At 35.8% G+C, this 18,784-nt stretch overlaps 1 protein-coding gene across 1 annotated transcript in view; it reads right to left on the reverse strand.

Annotated features, from left to right (window-relative positions):
- Nucleotides 1-8,880: 8,880 nt before the first annotated feature.
- Nucleotides 8,881-18,784, reverse strand: part of LOC131045356 (PRA1 family protein H) — a 77,855-nt gene continuing 67,951 nt past the window's right edge. Inside the window, exons 3-4 of the mRNA XM_057978946.2 lie at nucleotides 9,338-9,409; nucleotides 8,881-9,204 (exon numbers count right to left, since the gene is read on the reverse strand). Of these exons, the coding sequence (XP_057834929.1) occupies nucleotides 9,110-9,204; nucleotides 9,338-9,409 (167 nt within the window). The 3' untranslated portion in view covers nucleotides 8,881-9,109. The remainder of the gene's footprint in view (nucleotides 9,205-9,337; nucleotides 9,410-18,784) is intronic.

The raw sequence follows: 18,784 nt of genomic DNA on the forward strand, positions 1-18,784 counted from the left end.
CATGTATGATATGGTATGAAATGAACTAGATGTTGTCCAAGTAGTGGGAGTCTTGAGTGATTACACAACTAATCCTATATGGGAACATTAAGTTACAATAAGGGTATTTAAGTATTCATGGATATTCTCAAGTATTCTATTTTTTATCACAAAGGTTTTTAGAGGACCAACATCTAGTGGATATACAAGGTTATGTGGGTTCAGATTAGGTGGGGGATGTCAACAACAAAAGGCTACTAGTTGCTACATGTTTAGCTTATGCAATGGTGCAATGAGTTGTATAAGTGAGTGATAAGTTGTGGTTGCTTTACCTGTGATAGAAACAAAGTACATGATAGATACTCATGCATACTGAGAATCTATTTGGCTTTTGATTATGTTTAGTATTGGTCTATATTAGGGAGTAGTCAAAGTTTCATCACTTGGAAAAGATTCAACCTTACACGTAGATGAATCACATTGGTGTACTATATCATTTTGTTATGACATTATGGAATATAGGAATGTATATATAGAAAAATATGATACTTAAGAAAATGATGTGTATGATTTAACAAAGTCAATTAGCATTGAGAAGTTCACATGATACAATATGGGACTTGTGACACCTACTAGATAGATTATAGGGTTGGTATTCCTTTTTCTCTTGTGATGTGTTCATCAAGTGAAATAATCTAAGGAAAAGGTGTCTCAACCATGCATTATAATCTTTACATGTGTTTTCTAGACTATGGAGGTAATTTTGGTCCAAATTTTACTAAAATAGGCTTTACATAGAATAATTCATAATGATGTGGAGAGCTTTGAGCTTCAATTTGAAAAAAATGAGGCTCAATCAAGTTCCTAGATCAAAAAATGGGCCTTTGACACTAGGGATGTATGAGTATACATAACACTTAAGATATTTTTGAAAGAGAGTTACACATGCTGACCAAGAGCAAAAAATACACTAAAAATCTAGTGGACTATACCTGTCAAGTGATTTATGCTATCTTAAAGACATGCTCACACATTTATCATTGGAGATTCTACTACATCTACATTTTGGTCTTCTTTAAAATTTGTTCTAGATGTGCTTACGTCCTCTCCATACACTCTATCATGTTCAGTTATTTATTAATTAGGATCTACACACCTTATTTCTCTAATTTATGTTCAAAATGCACCCTATCTCTCCTTTATATTTGGTTGTTCTTCTCTACATAAACCGAGTTCTCTACATCTAACATCCATTAAATAGAGAATATTTAACATTACTAGACTCTAAAACTTGTAGACTTTCATAGTCTCACCATACTTAATGAAAATGCACCTTTTAGCCTTCAATTGTAACTTAGACTATTCATTAAAGCACGCGAACAAATGCCTCACAACCAAATATTCACAACTATTATGAAATGCTTCTTATTCATCCATGTCTCTATAGTGTCTTTTCTTCAAGAATGTGAATGGGAGCCCTATTTTCCAAGTAACAAGAAATATTAATTGTCTAATCCCAAAACTCATGTCTTAGATTAGCACTACTTAACAATGTTTTGGCTCAATACAACAATATTATATTTAACCTTTCAACCTATCCATTTTGTTATGGTGTGTGTGATGCCCTTTTCGTAAAATTACCAATGTATAAAATTTCCCACCATTTATTGACCTTAACACTTTGATCTTCTTACTAGCATGATTTTCTACAAGTACCTTAAACTCCTTAAACTTGTGAAACCCTTCAGACTTCTTCCTAAGAATATATCCTAGCATATCTATAATAATCAAAAGTTAAGAGACAAGTACCATTAGTTACTGATTAAGTATACACTCATAAGACCAAAGACATCACTATGAATCACTTCTAGTATCTCCATTGTTCTAGTACCCTCTAAAGAAAACCTTACTCTATTTTCTACCATATTTTTACTTACCAAGATTTTATGCATTTTTCTCTTATGTGAGTTGACTAATAGTGCTAAAACAAACTTGATTTAGGGGTAATAATATTGATTAAATTGCACAATGTTGATAGAACTAGCCTACATAGTCTTGTTCCTCACACCTTTATCCAACACCAAATTGACTCCAGCTGACCTATACCCAATTTGGTCAAAGGTAACATGCACTCCAAATTCAATCATATTAGAGAAAAAAAAAAGGTTTCTAACTAAAATTGGTATTAACTATTCAAAGAAAGGCACTTTTACCTTTCCTTGACTAACTATTCAAAGAGAGTTATTAACAAGAAGGAAAATATGTCACGTATCACATCCTTGTAATCAAAATATAACTCTTTATGAAAACTCATTACGTATGATGCACCTAACTCAATCAACCAAGAATTATCAACAATAATATTTAAAAATACAATAGAACCACAAGCTTAATTATTAGTTTCAAAGAATATATTAAAAAGAATAACACTCATTTATGTCACCTCTCTTACCATTATTCTAGCACTTTGATTTATTTTTACCAGAACACATAGACATGTCCTTGGACTTATTACCTTCACCACCCTTCTTCTTACCACTTATATCCTTTGACCTACCCCTTATAATGCGACATCACTAGAGGAATCATCCATGTGCTTTCTCTTGAGGTTTCACTAAAGAAGACACAACTATCCATTAATCTCTTTCCACCTAGAGGTCTTCTACCTTCAACTTCTATAGCGTAAACACCTAACCATTAAACACTCATTATTAAGCCTAGATGTTCTTCCCATGAATATAACAACCCATGTACTCTATATATTCATAATATCTTTCAAGGTCCCTCATTGAAACCAATTATTACACATATTATAACACAACTTCACACCATGGAGCAGGAACCTGACATGGAGAGCGTGGAAGGTGTGCAAGGACCAAGAAAGAGGACCAGAGGCAAGAAGAGGGATAAAAAAGCCAAACAAGGAAATCGAAGAACTCAAAGTTGCTTCAGCAAATTATGACCTGTTGGTCATCAAGGCTACTGAACTTCTTAAGTCTCTGTAGGTGTTGCTAGCTGTCTAGGTCTTTATTTCTGGTTTTTTCTGCTTTGTTGTTCCTAGTCTTTTGATGTCTGTTCGGGTTGCTGGCTTTCTTGCCAGTCTTTTGTATGTTGTCTTTATGCTGGTCTAGTTGATCTTTGCTGAACTATCTTTTGATCTTTTTGTAAAAGGTTTCGGGTCCTTAAAACCTGTTTTTCTAATTAATCAGAACACAACTTCACACCATTTTTCAAAACTTCAATATCTTAATGGTTTCACCACTCACATGTATAATTATTGTTATCAACGAAGTATGCATCCTAGCTAAGCTATCAACTCATCTACTTGTTGGAACATTGGATCACTTTCAAGTTGTGGGTTACCTATAATGAAAGCGAACCTCTAGAGAAGTTTGGTTCCTTTAGAGCTATCGCCTAAAGCTAAATTCTAAATAGGTGATGGACCGGATGTTATATAAGACTAGACAAACGATCTACTCCAATCTTAATTACTTTTCTCAAGTCATTAGAATTTTTAGAAGAATGGTTGGAAACGAGTCCTCTTGAATAAAAGAAAAGGAAAATTCTTAGGAAAATGAATATAACTACCATGGCAAAAGCCTAATATGATAACAAAATCCCCTTCCCAAGGACCTATTATTTTAGATAAATACACCAAGGATTTTCATAATAAAGATCATTTTAAAGCTTTTGAGAGCATTAGGAAATTATTCAAAAAGAGATGTAGAATAGAAGAACTAAAAGAAGTATGTCCTAAGTAACAACAAAAAATATTGTGAAGAACAACTCTTGTAATGAACCATACATAGAAGAAATAACCTAAGAAGATGATTTCCCACTAGTAGAAGAATTCTACACACCATGCCACCACCAACAATATACCCAAAACTAGAATAGATTGAAACATTGATAAATGTGAGGTACATAAAATTTAATTGATAAATGAGGTACATACAATTTATCTCTGTAAAACTAAATAAAAATATTATAAAGCATAGATTGATATACAAGCACCTTTGTTTTATGTAAGGGGTTTTTTTTATAAGATTGGGAAATTATGACAATAGAAATGTATGTAAGAGTGTAGATGTGCATTGCAATTTATTTGTATCTAATAAAAACAAGCACCAAGAAGCTATGACAATAGAAGGGAACGGGTTTAAATATAGGGAAAAGGTTTAAATATGACATTTTTTAGATGAATAAAGCAATTGTAGATAAGCTATAAGGCAATTTCATTTAGTCTAAATGTTGGCTCTCTTAAGAATGTGTTGTCTACCATAGAAAGAGAAAAAGTAAAAGGTCCACTAACTGATCATTTTCTCTGAGACCCAACAACCTATGAGTAGTATATAGTAAAAAATTGTTTACTTGATCAAAAAAAAGAAATATGTTACGATGACCTACAAAAATTATGATGCAAAAGTATGGTAGAAATGGAGATAAAAGTGAAAAAGGTAAAACTATGAAAATTACGAAGGATTTTCCCCTCACGTCTAAAGAATACATTTCATATTTCCTTCATTTAGCTCTTGTATGTTGACAACTATTATATAATTTTAATCATTGCTTTATGAATTAAGGCCACTTGGATTAAAGGCATAATAGTGAACCATTTCAAATTTTGGAATTATTAATTAGCATATAAACCATTTTATAAGATAATTTGATGTCTAGGATTTTGGATTGAAATGCAAAGGTTGTGAACTTATACTAGATAAAGAGTGAACCATTGAGAGAAACTTAGAAATGGCATCAAACAAATAGTGGAAGGTACAAGCTTTTACTTTATGATAGTTAATTTGTCTGGCATGAACAAGGAAGGATTAACTAATTAGGAGATTATTAATTATGGGTGTATTAACTTGAAGACATGAGTCCTAATTATATACACAATGATAGGAATGGGCCACTTAAGTGCAAGCCTTTGAGGTTGACTAGATAAAATAGAAAATATGAACAATTGATTATTAACAAGAAAAGTGAATGTTGAGTTCCATACTGTACATACCTTTGGGAATTGCTTAAGATATTTCTTTTACATGTCTCAAATGCATGGTCATGCCTACCAAAATACAATCAACTCTTTCTATTGCAATTTTCCAAGATACAATCAACACTTTCATCAATATTTTGTGTGTTGAAAAACACTATAATTTTCAACACAAAATTATGTAAACCATTGAGATTCGAACCATTGACCTATATTTCATTAGCACGCACATAAACCATGTTGTGTGGTCAATGATGCTTCCAATTGTAGTGACTCACATTTATGAGACTCGCCATTCTATAATTAATGGGACCCATCGTTGTTAATTCATGATGGTTGGCATGTTTAATATGAAACAATTATTTTAATGGTATATTAGAAGCATGCACACATGTGTGTCTAATAGAGAGTTTGGCTTTCACCAATAAGAAAGAATCCACTAGCAACATTGTTATGGACACTAAGTGATGGCTATATAAAATTTAGACATAAGACCAAATAAATGTGAAAGGAACCACTTGTCAAATTATGGGCCAAAGTTAATAGAGTCAAATATCTTTAATATGTTTTTAGTTGTATTACAAAGACACTTGTCTTGATGACATAACTTAGTAGGTTAACCTTCATCAAAATTCAAGAGGTAAATGCAAAGGCTAGAGGAAATATAGGCAAAAATATTTGATTCTATATATGATAAGTTTTTCATTGAGATTAAATGTTTAAGCATATAACTCCTAAAGATTGCAACAACACCAATAGGTCATAAGTGCTTAGGATATGGAGGTTGGGTCATAGGTGCTAAGGATATGGAGGTTAGAATTGTATCAAATGACTCATTTTCAATTGCACGTTTTTAGAATCTTAAAATGTCACCAAAAAAAGTTAGGTAGGTCACTTCATCAATAGTTTTAATTGCAACATGCATGATATCAGTCAAACATTGAAAAATTCATCTAGAGTGGCATAGACTCCAAACACATGTCAATTTTTTTTAGCTTAGTTTTTGAATAAGGGAAAACAGGTTTTAAGTGGACCAGAAACCCCATTCAACGGGTTTTGAAGGGACCCGAAACCCAATAGATTTTACCGGGATCTAGCACCCAACAAAGCAAGTTGTGCAAAGATATTAACAATGAAAACCACAGCCAAAAAGCCAGCACACCTAACTCTACAGCTTCCAACAAAAGCAAAACGAAGTTGCAAAAAAGAATAGACAAAGAAAACCAACAAGCCTACCAGATAACGAAAGGGTAGAAACCCCAAAGAGACAAGTTGCCTGAGAAACTACAGGCAACCCAAAACAAATAGAGCACAACTGCCCACAAGGGTTAAGACAACCCCCACACTTAGGATTTCCCTTTGGGACCCTTCATGTGGGATCGAAGGGTCATGTCAAAAGAAGGCAAGGACCTCTTAGACCGTTTACCTTTAACCGTTATCCAGCCATCTTCAACTTTAGCAGCCTCATCTTGCCACTCCAACGAATTTAACGCAAGAAAATCAGCAATTGAAGGATAGCCAACAAACAACGAAGCTCCAGCAGGCATAGCAGGACTTGGGTCAAAAACACCCCTAGAAACAACAGCAGGCATAGGGACCGCCCCAGCAACCTCCCTAGACACATGAACAACACCCTCAGACCTGTCAAAACCAGCAACAGGGGCAGATCCAGCAGCATTTGACAACTCTGAACCGTCGTTTGGCTCCGAACGAACCATCTCACCACTCGCATTAGTGGCAGGAGGAGCAACTTCAACAACATTTTCAGGAGAAATATCAGGCCCCGTACCCATCTGAGAAGAGCCCTTTAACACCATGTAATGGTGGGAGGAAGCCCCAATCCACCAAGACGGAAGCTTCTTTGCTTTAACTTTGTGTAATTCACATTTAGCCGCTACATGACCTATCTTGAAGCACCTTCTGCATCTGAAGGAAATGCCTTCATGATCCAAAGGTTGTATCCAGAAACCCTTAGTTATTAACAAATATTTAGATATTAAATGTTAGTTATCAAATATTTTTTTTGAGCTTAGTTATTAAATGTTAGATAATTAATTAAAACCATTTTTTTTTAATTAGGAAGTGTAAATGTTAATAACAAATATTTACAAGTTATGCTAGTAACAATTATTATAAATAACATTCTCATAGAGAAACCTTCTTTATGCAACAATACATGATGTATGCTCTTTCATCTGTCCTTTCCACCCAACGGAATTTGAACAATATTTTTGTTATGCCCCCCTCCTCCATTGCATCGATGGGTTGTGTTGTCCCCCTACAACTCATCTTCTTGTTGTGGGGGTCGAAGATGGTGCCCATCCTCTGCATTGCCCTCAACCTATGCATGTCAGTGTTGTGGTTGCTTTTCCCGATGACACTACTGCTACTCCTACTGATGATGGTGACCTTGTTAGGTTTAATGTGGGTGCTAAGGTTCCTCCCATACCTTCTTCTACTGATAGTGGGTGAAGTTTTGCTCGTGGGGCTAGATCTGTTGCTCATCCTACCAAGGGGAAATATTGTCCTCTTCCTTGTGCCAAGACCTCCCTTATGGTGGTTTGCGGCCAAGATGTGGTAGAAAAAGTTGGTTTCTACGAACACTATGGGTTGGTGTGCAAATTTGTTAGGTTCTACCCTTCTCTCCCTTACCTTCATCATTGGGTGAATGATTCTTGGAAGCCTTTGGTTGCTGGTAACATTGAATTTTATCCTTGTGCTAAAGGTTTTTTCATTGCTTCCTTTGCTTCTTCTGATGATCGTGACTTGGTGCTAGGCAAGTTGTGGATCTAGGGAGTTAACTCTCTCTCAATCAAACCCTAGACAGCTTCTTTTAACCCTCTTACCGAACCACTCAATGTGCATCCGATATGGATTCGCATTCCCAATCTTCCCCTTCATTTTTGGGAGCATTCTTGTTATGAGGTCACTGGTAACTCTATTGGCTTATTCTTGAAGGTTGATGATTTTGCGTCCTCCATGGGTCATTCTACCTTTGCTCACTTTTAATTGATTTTGACATCTCTATGCCTCTCCCTAGGGATGTGGTTCTTATGGTTGGGGATAGGTCATGGACTCAATTGTTGGATTATGAGGGTCACCCCTTTTGTTGTCGAAGATGCTTCTCAACAGGTCATTTAGCTTCGGATTGTTCTATTTCACACCATAAAGGTGCTACTAATTGGTGGAAAGACACTACTACTAATCATTTGACAGTCAAGGCTTCTGATTTTGATGATTATGATGACTCTTCACAGGTGGATGATGACTCCTCCCGAGATGAGATTGTGCCTCTTACTGTTGTTGAAGCCCCTGCTAGCCCTCTGGTTGCTACTGGAGTGACCCCTTTTGGCCTTGAAGCTTCTACCCCTATTGCTCATTTTTTGCAGCAATGCTCTGCTCCTGGTGAGTCTATTCCTGATGTTGTTTTGTGACAACAGTCTACTCCAATTGCAGACGAAAACCCTATGGGGAACTCCCTGCTTGATCCTTCCTATGATGTTCCTAATAATAGTATTGCCTGGACTGTTGTTTGTTGCAAGCAGAAAGGTAAGTCTTGTTAGCTTTGCGGTCACACCAATTCTTGTTAGCTTCCATTAGCTTACTCATGGAAGCATCTCATGGGTTCTATATCTCAATTTATTGCAACTACAACATTTTGGTGAAAGATAACAAACCACCAATTCCGTTATATGTTTTCAACATAATGCACATTACAAAAGCATTTCGGAACTGAAAGGGCCATCTTTTTATATATTGAAAAGAACGCCAACCCTTCATTATTGGCACTATCTAAATAAAATAATGTTATCTGACTCTTCAAAAAGAGACCTGCATTTATGACCTAGTTTAACTATATCATTAAAAGAGCATGCTTTATGTTTCAAGTCTAACCAAAAGCCAAAATAGAAAGATGATCCTACTAAGCATCAGCTTAATTGTTTAAAGGCAGCATTAAAAATACATTAACTAAAAAGACCATTTGCTGTAAAGTATTAAAACCTATTTTACTTTTACAAAATGTCGGATCTTTTACAAGTCAGATTCATTGAAAAAAACCATGAAGTCCTAATACAGCTTCACAGTCCAAATCCATTTATTGCTTTCTGAAGGGTATCAAAATTAAAATGGGCCTTATTATTTCCACCTGAAAGCCAATTTACTTTGACTTTCTTTTTTCATTTGGTGGTTCATGGTTGTAAGCTTTCGCAATGAACTGTGGATGACCAAAACTGAAGAAACAAAAACAAATTTCAGATATTAAATATGTTTGCAACAAAAAAATCAATGACAACTACAATGGAAATACCAATATGGTATCAATTAACATCTGCAAGTCACTAAAACAAAATAGTCAAGCTTTACCTGTCAAACTGAAGATACCTGCCCAACAAAGGGCTAATGCTATGTTACAATAAATCATTATGGCCGTTGTGGCTGCATGCACAAATTTGGTTCCCAAAGGTTATTACACTTTGACATCATTAAAAACTCAATATACCTATCACATGGTGAGGTAAAAACTCTAGTTTGTATATTTCCATTCTCATTTTCGTCACATCTATTACATAAAATTAAATACTATTTTAAATGCACAGTAGAATAATATTAGGTACAACCTAAGGAATATGTAAATGCTTTGTTTTACCTGAATTACAGTTAAAAAATTTAAACATCAATTAGAAAGTGCAAATATATTTGAAGATTGTCCGTGTTCAATTTATTATGTATATTCTTAACTAATAGCCAACATAAATGAACCTCTTTCTTTGAAAGGTGCGGAATAATGGATTCATGAATTTTCATCAATAGTCAACACTGGGATATATATGGCAGAATTACAAGTTCTGTGATATAACACCACTGAGCAAAAATAGAGAACACACAGTAATGCAAAAGAAAATAAGGAAATGGAGATCGTCATCATAATTGATGTCTAGTCTTAATATTTTTGGGGGGCTAAAATGAGGGATCTATTTTGGGCCCTCACCTATAAACAAGAAAAAAAAAAAAAAAAAAACTAGTATGGTCCTGATACAAGCAACAATGCAAGTTATGCACAACAAATCCCTCAAGGACAGAAAAGCTCATAAACTACCTACACAAAGGAAACAGACCAACATAAGGCCATACCAGAGAGCTAAGAAGGATATGTACAAAGCATCCAAAATGGCCAAATATTGCAGAGAGCACCAGCTGACCACCCATCAAAAGAGAGCTAAACAAACAACTGACCTTTCCTAGCACTGCCACTTGCAGACACAGCAGCAAACACACCCACTCTGTACAGTACAGTCCCCACTACCAAGTTGCTTTTTAGTCTATGCTGAACTCGATCCTGCCACATTACCATGTTGGTCAACAACTTTGACTCGAGGAACAAAATGCATTTCTATCCCTGGCTCTACCATGAGCCTTTTCAGACCTCCTCGAAATGCTTACTTCAACAGTATTGGAAGAGTGACTGGTCTTGTAACCCCTTTTAACACCCCTCCAATGGACAACCCTCAAACCTTCCACATACTCTGGAAAATATCTACAAAACTGCTCCAAGTCCACCACCTTGTTTTGCAGTCGAAGCCTCTCCTTATCAGGACCTGCAGGATATATGCTTTTTCTTCCCTCAAATCATCCTTCTACAAGGCACCAATTCTGCAACTCCATTTCCTCATTATCGTCCTCAGAAGAGGAAACTGCCTCTTCCCTCAGATAGGTCTTAAGAAGTGATTCATACATCATCCCATCTCACATAAAAGCCTCCAGCTTCACTTGGAAATCCCTAGCAACAGAGGCTCCTGTCCTTCATTTGCCAGTATTTCACACACCTGCTCCCAGCACTTTCCACAGCATTTTGAGGGTAGGAGAATCAATGATAAATATATTCTTCAGCCTCTGATCAAAGATAATGCCACTATAAGGGTTCTTAACTTCTTACAAGTCAAAAAAATTCCTCTTCCATGTCATCTCATCTGCTCTAGAAATCCGCAATCAGCCAGCTATGACAACAACAAAGAACAAGGAATGTGGCTATCTGCTCACTTCAAAGACACCTTGCTATGAGACCTCCTAAAGCATGGTTAGCACTTTCCATAGTCTGTAGAATTTACAAGATTACTTCTGGAATCAACTGTGTATGGTTTTTTATCATTGATGACATTTAGATCACACTCAGCAATATATCATCACGAAGAGGAGTGTGAAGAATGGGATTGCAGACATAGTCTTAAAAAGGGGCAAGGGAGAAGACATGAGGACTGAAGAAAGAGGGACAAAGGAGAGGAAGAAGGGGTAAAGAAAGATAAGCAAATTAAGGAAAAGAAATGATATAAAACAACAAGAATAAAAGAGAGTAATTAAGAACTTAATAAAATAAAACCAATGAATAAATATGTGAGAATAATTGAGTGAGGAAATATAAGCCATAAACAGTTGATTCCAGAACAATCTTTCAAACTCCTGAAGCATGCCAACTCATTAACGCTAGTTAAACTCAACAAAAGACAATTAAAAGTTCTCCATGATTATTCCACCTGCAGACCTTCTCTACCACACACTCGAGCAAGAAAAAATATTATTTTCTAATAATTAAAGTTTCAGGAAATCACCGAAACTTCAAAGGCAATCCCTCGAAGTGTGGAGCTCCTTCAGCCTTAGCCACAAGGACAAATCTATGTTGATCCCCACTAAAAAGGGGAACTGCTCAATGCCCACATTGGCCAGACAAATTGCTGTAGGATTGGCTTCCCTACAGCAATGATTAAAATTTGTTTTCTGGAAAGACTCCTTCAGCACAATGGCTTCTTTGATTAAGCAATAGTCTCGAGTTTTCTAGGGATCTATCCACATACCTCAAATAACCATCATGTAATCTCCTTCCACCACCAAGTGTTGGATCTGCACTTTCTTGGCTGACCTAAGGTCCTTGAGCAAAACCAAGCTTCAGCTTCGTTATTGGACCCCTTGGGTAAAAGAAAAGATTCCCCCAACACCAGGGGTCCCTGAACATCTCTTATCACACATCCATCACCAGCACAGCCCAAATTCCATCTAGAGGCCCCATCAAAATTACAATTAGAGTTTTTTCTTGCCTCATTAACAGAGGTGGTATATATAATCTTTATTAGGTAGGTAAATAGATTTACAAGCACTAGCTGGATAAGGCCAAACACATGTAAACTGCTCCAAAGCTGGGCATGCAAATATACCTCAGTTAGTCTAGCTTGCAGTTGAGAATATCATGGTGCAATAGGCCATGTGTATAATGAGGTACCTATTGCTTCCTTCCGTTGGAAAAAAAAGTCATCCAATAGTATTAGTGGTATTTGGAATCCCATGATGAACCTAATTGGGAAACCTTTGTCAAAATTTTGCTAGTTCAATTTAGCCCTAGGCCCTATGAGGATTTTACTAGCGCACTCACCAAACTCTGTCAAACAAGAACAATTTAAAAATACCACATAAAACTTGAAAAACTAACTAATCATACTCAAGGCTTATCTAACACCTTTTTCATGAGTTATTTCATTAATGGCCTTAAGCATCCAATCTGTCTTGGGTTAAAATGTTCAAACATACTGACATGATGGAAGCTTTGGGATGGGCCAAACCAGTGAAAGATAAGCTCACTAAACATCAATTTTTAAATTTTGTTCCATTCAAGAATACCACCCACAACGCAATCTTCTAACCCCACCTCCAAAAACAACCCCCAATAAATGCCTTACAAAGGTCAAAATGCAAGCTTGACAAAAAAGGGGCTCTGTCATAACTATGACAAAAAATTAACACGAGGACATAAATGTGTGGAAAAAAAAGTTGTATCTACTAGACATTGAGTCACCTCATAATGAAGAGGATTGGGATGATGCTCAAGAAACCCAATAGGAGTCAAAGTCAACCCCAAGAAAATTCATGCCATGTAAAATTGGCCAAAGCCCAAGACACTCTAAGCCTCCATGGATTCTTCGGTCTTACTAGCTATTATTGGGAATTTGTCATGGACTATGCACAAATTGCTGCCCCATTGACTACCATGCTTACAAAAGATAATTTCTCATGGTTAGATGCATCAAATGCCTTTGGTATCTTAAAACAAGCTATGTGTATTAAACCTGTTTTATCCATGCTGGATTTATACAAGCCATTTGTCATTGAAAGTGATGTTTGAGGCAATGGAATCAATGTTATTCCCATGCAAAGTCACCCCATTGTTTTCACCAGCAAGGCCCTCTTTGAGCGCAATTTGGTATGCTCCACCTACAAAAAAGAAATGATGGCATGCAAACAAGTGGCAACCATACTTGGTGGGTGAAATTTTAATATCGACACAAATCACCGCAATCTCAAATACTTGCTAGAACAAAGGTATCCTCTACAACTCAGCAAACTCGTCGGATATGACTATGAGATCACTTATAAGAAGCAAAAAAATATGTGATCATTAATGCTCTCTCCTCCCAATCACATGACCATGTTTTCCTATGTGCAATATACATGCCACTACCCAAATGGATGCATTAATTGCAACAAGAATGACAACATGACCAAACCATGCAACATCTTGTTCACCCACTCTCTCCAAGTCTTGCCTCATCACTTGAGCACTCTAGGGAAGAACTTAGAAGGAAGACAACGTGTTTCCTATGCAGGGAACCATGGACTCCAGGACAAAGAGCCTTTGAAAAGGGAAGATACATTATATTGAGGTGGTTTTTGATGAGGAGGAAGAGACTATAATACCTGTACATTTGGGAAAGAATTGTAATGTCCCATTTTGGGAGGACACTAAATCTTGCCCAATATACTTGTAGAATTATTGCAGGCCATGTATTTTCAATCTGCTGTGGTAATTTAAATAGATTCAATTCAATGTTGTTTCCCTATTTAGAAGCATAGGTCTGCTGTTTATATCAATCTGATCTGCTGCCTATACTCAGATATCTATATATATATATATATATATATATCTGTGTGTGTGTGTGTGTGTCTGAGAATCCTTTCTATTCATCAGGTCTGATTCTGTGGTTATTGATTTAATGTTTCCTCTTCTTTTCCTTCGATGCCTGCTTTTTATTGTTTGCAGATTTGCATTTGTGTTCTGATCTCTTTGATAAATGTTCATATCATTCTTCTCGATTTTCTTATGATTCTGATTTAGGTCTAATCCTAGATCTGCTTCTAATGCTTCAGATATTTTTGTTATATTCCATGGATCCTTCCTTCTCAAATGAAAACTTCTCCACTTTAAATCCTCCTATGTGAGGGAGAGTCGCACCCTTTAACCATGTCTGCCCCTTTGCAAGTGTCACAACCTTTCATAATTAACATTCTTTGAAAGAGTCACAACCCTTTATCATTTCTTCTTATTGAAGGAACCAATTTCTTATTTTCTTCTCATTCCTCTTACATATCTTCTATTCTTTCTTTTTTACTCCATCCTTCTCTCCCTTTCAAATGAAGTTGTCTTCTCCCATTTATATCTCATGTTTGAGGGAGTCACAACTTTTCATCTCATGCCTTTTGACCATTCATTAAACTTAACTAAACTTTAGTTATGGATATGTTTAATTTGATTCTTTTATATATATAATTTAAATTTCATATTTTTTTATTCTTTTCCATTTTAATTTTATCATTATTGTTTATTATTAAATCCAATTTCAAAAAGGGGACATTATAGTCCACCCTTCCCAAAATTGCTTGTCCTCAAGCAATGATCATGGAGTTTTCAAAATGATTCTCATTATGAAATGGCTTTGGAAATACACATGGAATAAACATGCTGAAAATACATCAGACATGAAACAAACATAGAGAATACACATAAAACATGGAGCAAACATATGCAAACACGGAGCATACACGCGGAAACACATATTGTTAGGTCCTTGACACTCACTAATAGTATCCTCTACATTCACTTAAGAATGTCCTTAGCACTCACTAAGAATGCTCACGGCACTTGCTAAGAATGCTCCAGACATTCACTAAGAATGTTTCTAGCACTCACTAAGAATACTCCTAGCACTTGCTAAGAGTGCCCCCAAACATTCACTAAGAATGTTCCTAACACTCACTAAGGGTGCGGTCTCATGAGGGGCTTAAGCTTCTATTTTCATGGAGCGGGAGGTCCCATGAAACAAAAAAAATTATGCTACAGGTTTATTTAAAATCTTTTCCTAAAAAAATGCAGCCCCTACTTTTTAGGACTGCATATTTCAGCGGGTGAACTTGGGGTGGGGCTAGAAATTGCCCCACTAGCTTAGGGATAATATTTGCCACTTGTCACATATTTAAGTTTAGATTGCTGTTAAAAAATAACTTTGGAGGGAAAATAAGTTTTTTAGCTTGTTTTTCTCATTAAAGAAAGAATAGAAGACAAAGCTATGTATCCATGAGACCACCAACTTCCTTAAATTTCGGAGCTTAAATTTTTAAGCAGAACTGTGCTACAAATTTCACGGAACCGCCCGCTTTAAAAAAATTCCTAAAAGTCCTCTGCAGAACCTGCTCCCTTTTTTAGGAAGCCCCCCTCCATGGGACCCCAGCCTAAGAATGCTCCTGGCATTCACTAAGAATGCTCCTGGCACTTGCTAAGAGTGCCCCCAAACATTCACTGAGAATGTTCCCAGCACTCACTAAGAATGCCCCTAGCACTCACTAAGAATGCCCCTAGCACTCACTAAGAATGCTCCTGGCACTTGCTAAGAGTGCCCCCAAATGTTCACTGAGAATGTTCCTAGCACTCACTAAGAATGCTCCTAGCATTCACTAAGAATGCCTTGATTTCTTACTGGATGTTTCTCCATCACAGCCTTCTTCTATCATATGTATTTGTCCTCTTTTGCATTGATGGTTATAGCTCCATGGTTCTTTACATTTGAAACATAGACTCTTCTTCTTTAATCCAAGCTGGCAGCCTTTTTCCCCAGGAGGGCAGGAACATGCTCTGATACCACTTGTAATGTCCCATTTTGGGAGGACACTAAATCTTGCCCAATATACTTGTAGAATTATTGCAGGCTATGTATTTTCAGTCTGCTGTGGTAATTTGGATAGATTCAATTCAATGTTGTTTCCCTCTTTAAATGCACAGGTCTGCTGTTTATATCAATCTGATCTGCTGCCTATACTCAGATATATATATGTGTATGAGAATCCTTTCTATTCATCAGGTCTGATTCTGTGGTTATTGATTTAATGTTTCCTCTTTTTTTCCATCGATGCCTGCTTTTTATTGTTTGCAGATTTGTATTTGTGTTCTGATCTCTTTGATAAATGTTCATATCATTCTTCCAGATTTTCTTATGATTCTGATTTAGGTCTGCTCCTAGATCTGCTTCTAATGCTTCAGATATTTTTGTTCTATTACATGGATACTTCCTTCTCAAATAAAAACTTCTCCACTTTATATCCTCCTATGTGAGGGAGAGTCACACCCTTTCACCATGTCTGCCCCTTTGCAAGGGTCACAACCTTTCATAATTAACACTCTTTGAAAGAGTCACAACCCTTTATCATTTCTGCTTATTGAAGGAACCAATTTCTTATTTTCTTCTCATTCCTCTTACACATCTTCCATTCTTTCTTTTTTACTCCATCCTTCTCTCCCTTTCAAATGAAGTTGTCTTCTCCCATTTATATCTCATGTTTGAGGGAGACAACTTTTCATCTCATGCCTTTTGACCATTCATTAAACTTAGCTAAATTTTAGTTATGGATATGTTTAATTTGATTCTTTTATATTTATAATTTAAATTTCATATTTTTTTATTCTTTTACATTTTAATTTTATCATTATTGTTTATTATTAAATCCAATTTCAAAAAGGGGACATTACAAGAATCTCAAGGATAAGAGTACCAAGGGAGGTACACTTGCTTCTCTCTAATACACTAAGGTATAATCCCTTTAGGTTCCAAGGAGTTTTGTGTGGACATCATAGTACTTCTTGTTGGTGGTGCCACTCATAATTACATTGATGAGGGTTTAGTAGTGAAAAGGGGTCTACATGCAAACGAAATTGAAGGCTTTAATGTGGTAGTAGCTGATGGGTATACTATCCCTTGTAAGAAGACCAATAATCTCAACATCCTCATTGGTGAGCACACAATTTGTGATGACTTCTATGTTATCAGTTTAGGTGGGACTGACATAATACTTGAGAGTTCAATGGTTATATTCACTTGGTGAAATTTCTCAAAATTATCAGATCATGGAGTTCAGCTTTCAGCATGAGGGGAGGAGGTGACATTGAAGGGCATTCCTCACACTACCTCATCAAATGATAGCTAGAAGAATCGAAGCTATCAGCAACAATGTTCCCATCTTAACTTTGGGCAAGCAAGTAAATTTCACAAGAGGTGAATTTGCTAAGTGTGTTAGTAGATTATCTTCAAAACAAATATTGGACAACAGACTTCCACACGATGATTGCCACTAGTCAGAGACTCTAAAGAGGAAATCAGAAATTATTTATGTGAGCTTGTCAAATTTTATCAAAGTGGCGCAGCGGAAACAAGGAAGAGCAAAGCCTATTTTTAGGGATTTCGTTGCTTACTTGCAGAAGATTGCTGCAATTTGAGTGAGAGGTTCGAAGGAGGTTCCAATTACAAGTGTGATGGAGCATTGAATATTCCATAAGAAGATTCACGAACCTCCTAGGCTTATTTGGGATTATAGAATCTCGGGGAGTCACTTCAGGATTAGATAGTGACGGAGTGGAGCTTGCTTGATGACAAACAATCTTTGGAAAGCGAGGACTGTAATGTCTCCCTTTTCAGCCTCGGAGAGTAGGAAGGAGATAATTAATTAAATAATTTGTCCTGAGTTGACATTTTTTAGGCAACTTGCATTTAATTAATTAATTATAAAATCACTTGGGTGGTAGAATAAGAATTATAAAGTGATTTCAAAATATAATTTTGTGAATGACTTTATTATTTAAGGTTTACAAAAAAGAAAACATCTGGAAAAAATAGCGATTATACCCGATTAATCGGGAGTCGGGGAGCTTGCCGATTTTTTCCCCAAAAAATCGGATTTAATCGGTCAACCCTGGGTAAACGGTTTTTCCTAAAAAATCAACAAAAAAAAATGAAAATTATGCGATTTAAATGTGAACAAAACACAAAAAAAATGCGGAAAAAAACACGTTACCCTAAATGGTGCGAATACAGAGCAGACATGAGTCGAGGGCAAAGAGAATTTTTTTGTGCAAGTCGAGGGCATAGGCAGGGTCATAGGGTTTGCCGAATGGAGCAGGACGAAACAAATTTAACTCAATCGAAAAATTTCACCGTTAAGAGTTTCTTTCATTTCTATAAATAATATTTTTTTGCAATTAATGATTGTGTATTTTATGAAAAAACATCATTGGAAATTCATCTTAGAAAAAGTGTGAAGACTCTTTTGCCAATAAAGAAATAAAATAAACCATTATATTTGCATCAAATGTAGGTCCATACAATGCATGTAAGAGAGACAAAATTTTCTTTTACAAGGATTTAATAATAATATATTATTGGGGTTGATATCGAGGTCGTAGGTTTTTCGTATGTCAAATTAAAAGATTAAAAAATATTCTTAAAACAAACATACGAAAAGTTAGGTGGTGGGACTTTTCAAAGTTGTTAATCTAGAAGAGGGGCCATAGCTTTCTACTTTATTTAAAAAAAAAATTAATACCTTTAGATATATGTTTTTTAAAACAATGTCAATTCATTTTTTAATTTTATTTTTTAAAAATATTTAAATTAAATATTTTAAAATATTAAATTAGTTCTTTAATTATAATATATTTAGTATTTGATA

The sequence above is a fragment of the Cryptomeria japonica genome, chromosome 8 (genome assembly GCF_030272615.1).
Source record: "Cryptomeria japonica chromosome 8, Sugi_1.0, whole genome shotgun sequence".
Classification (NCBI taxonomy): domain Eukaryota; kingdom Viridiplantae; phylum Streptophyta; class Pinopsida; order Cupressales; family Cupressaceae; genus Cryptomeria; species Cryptomeria japonica.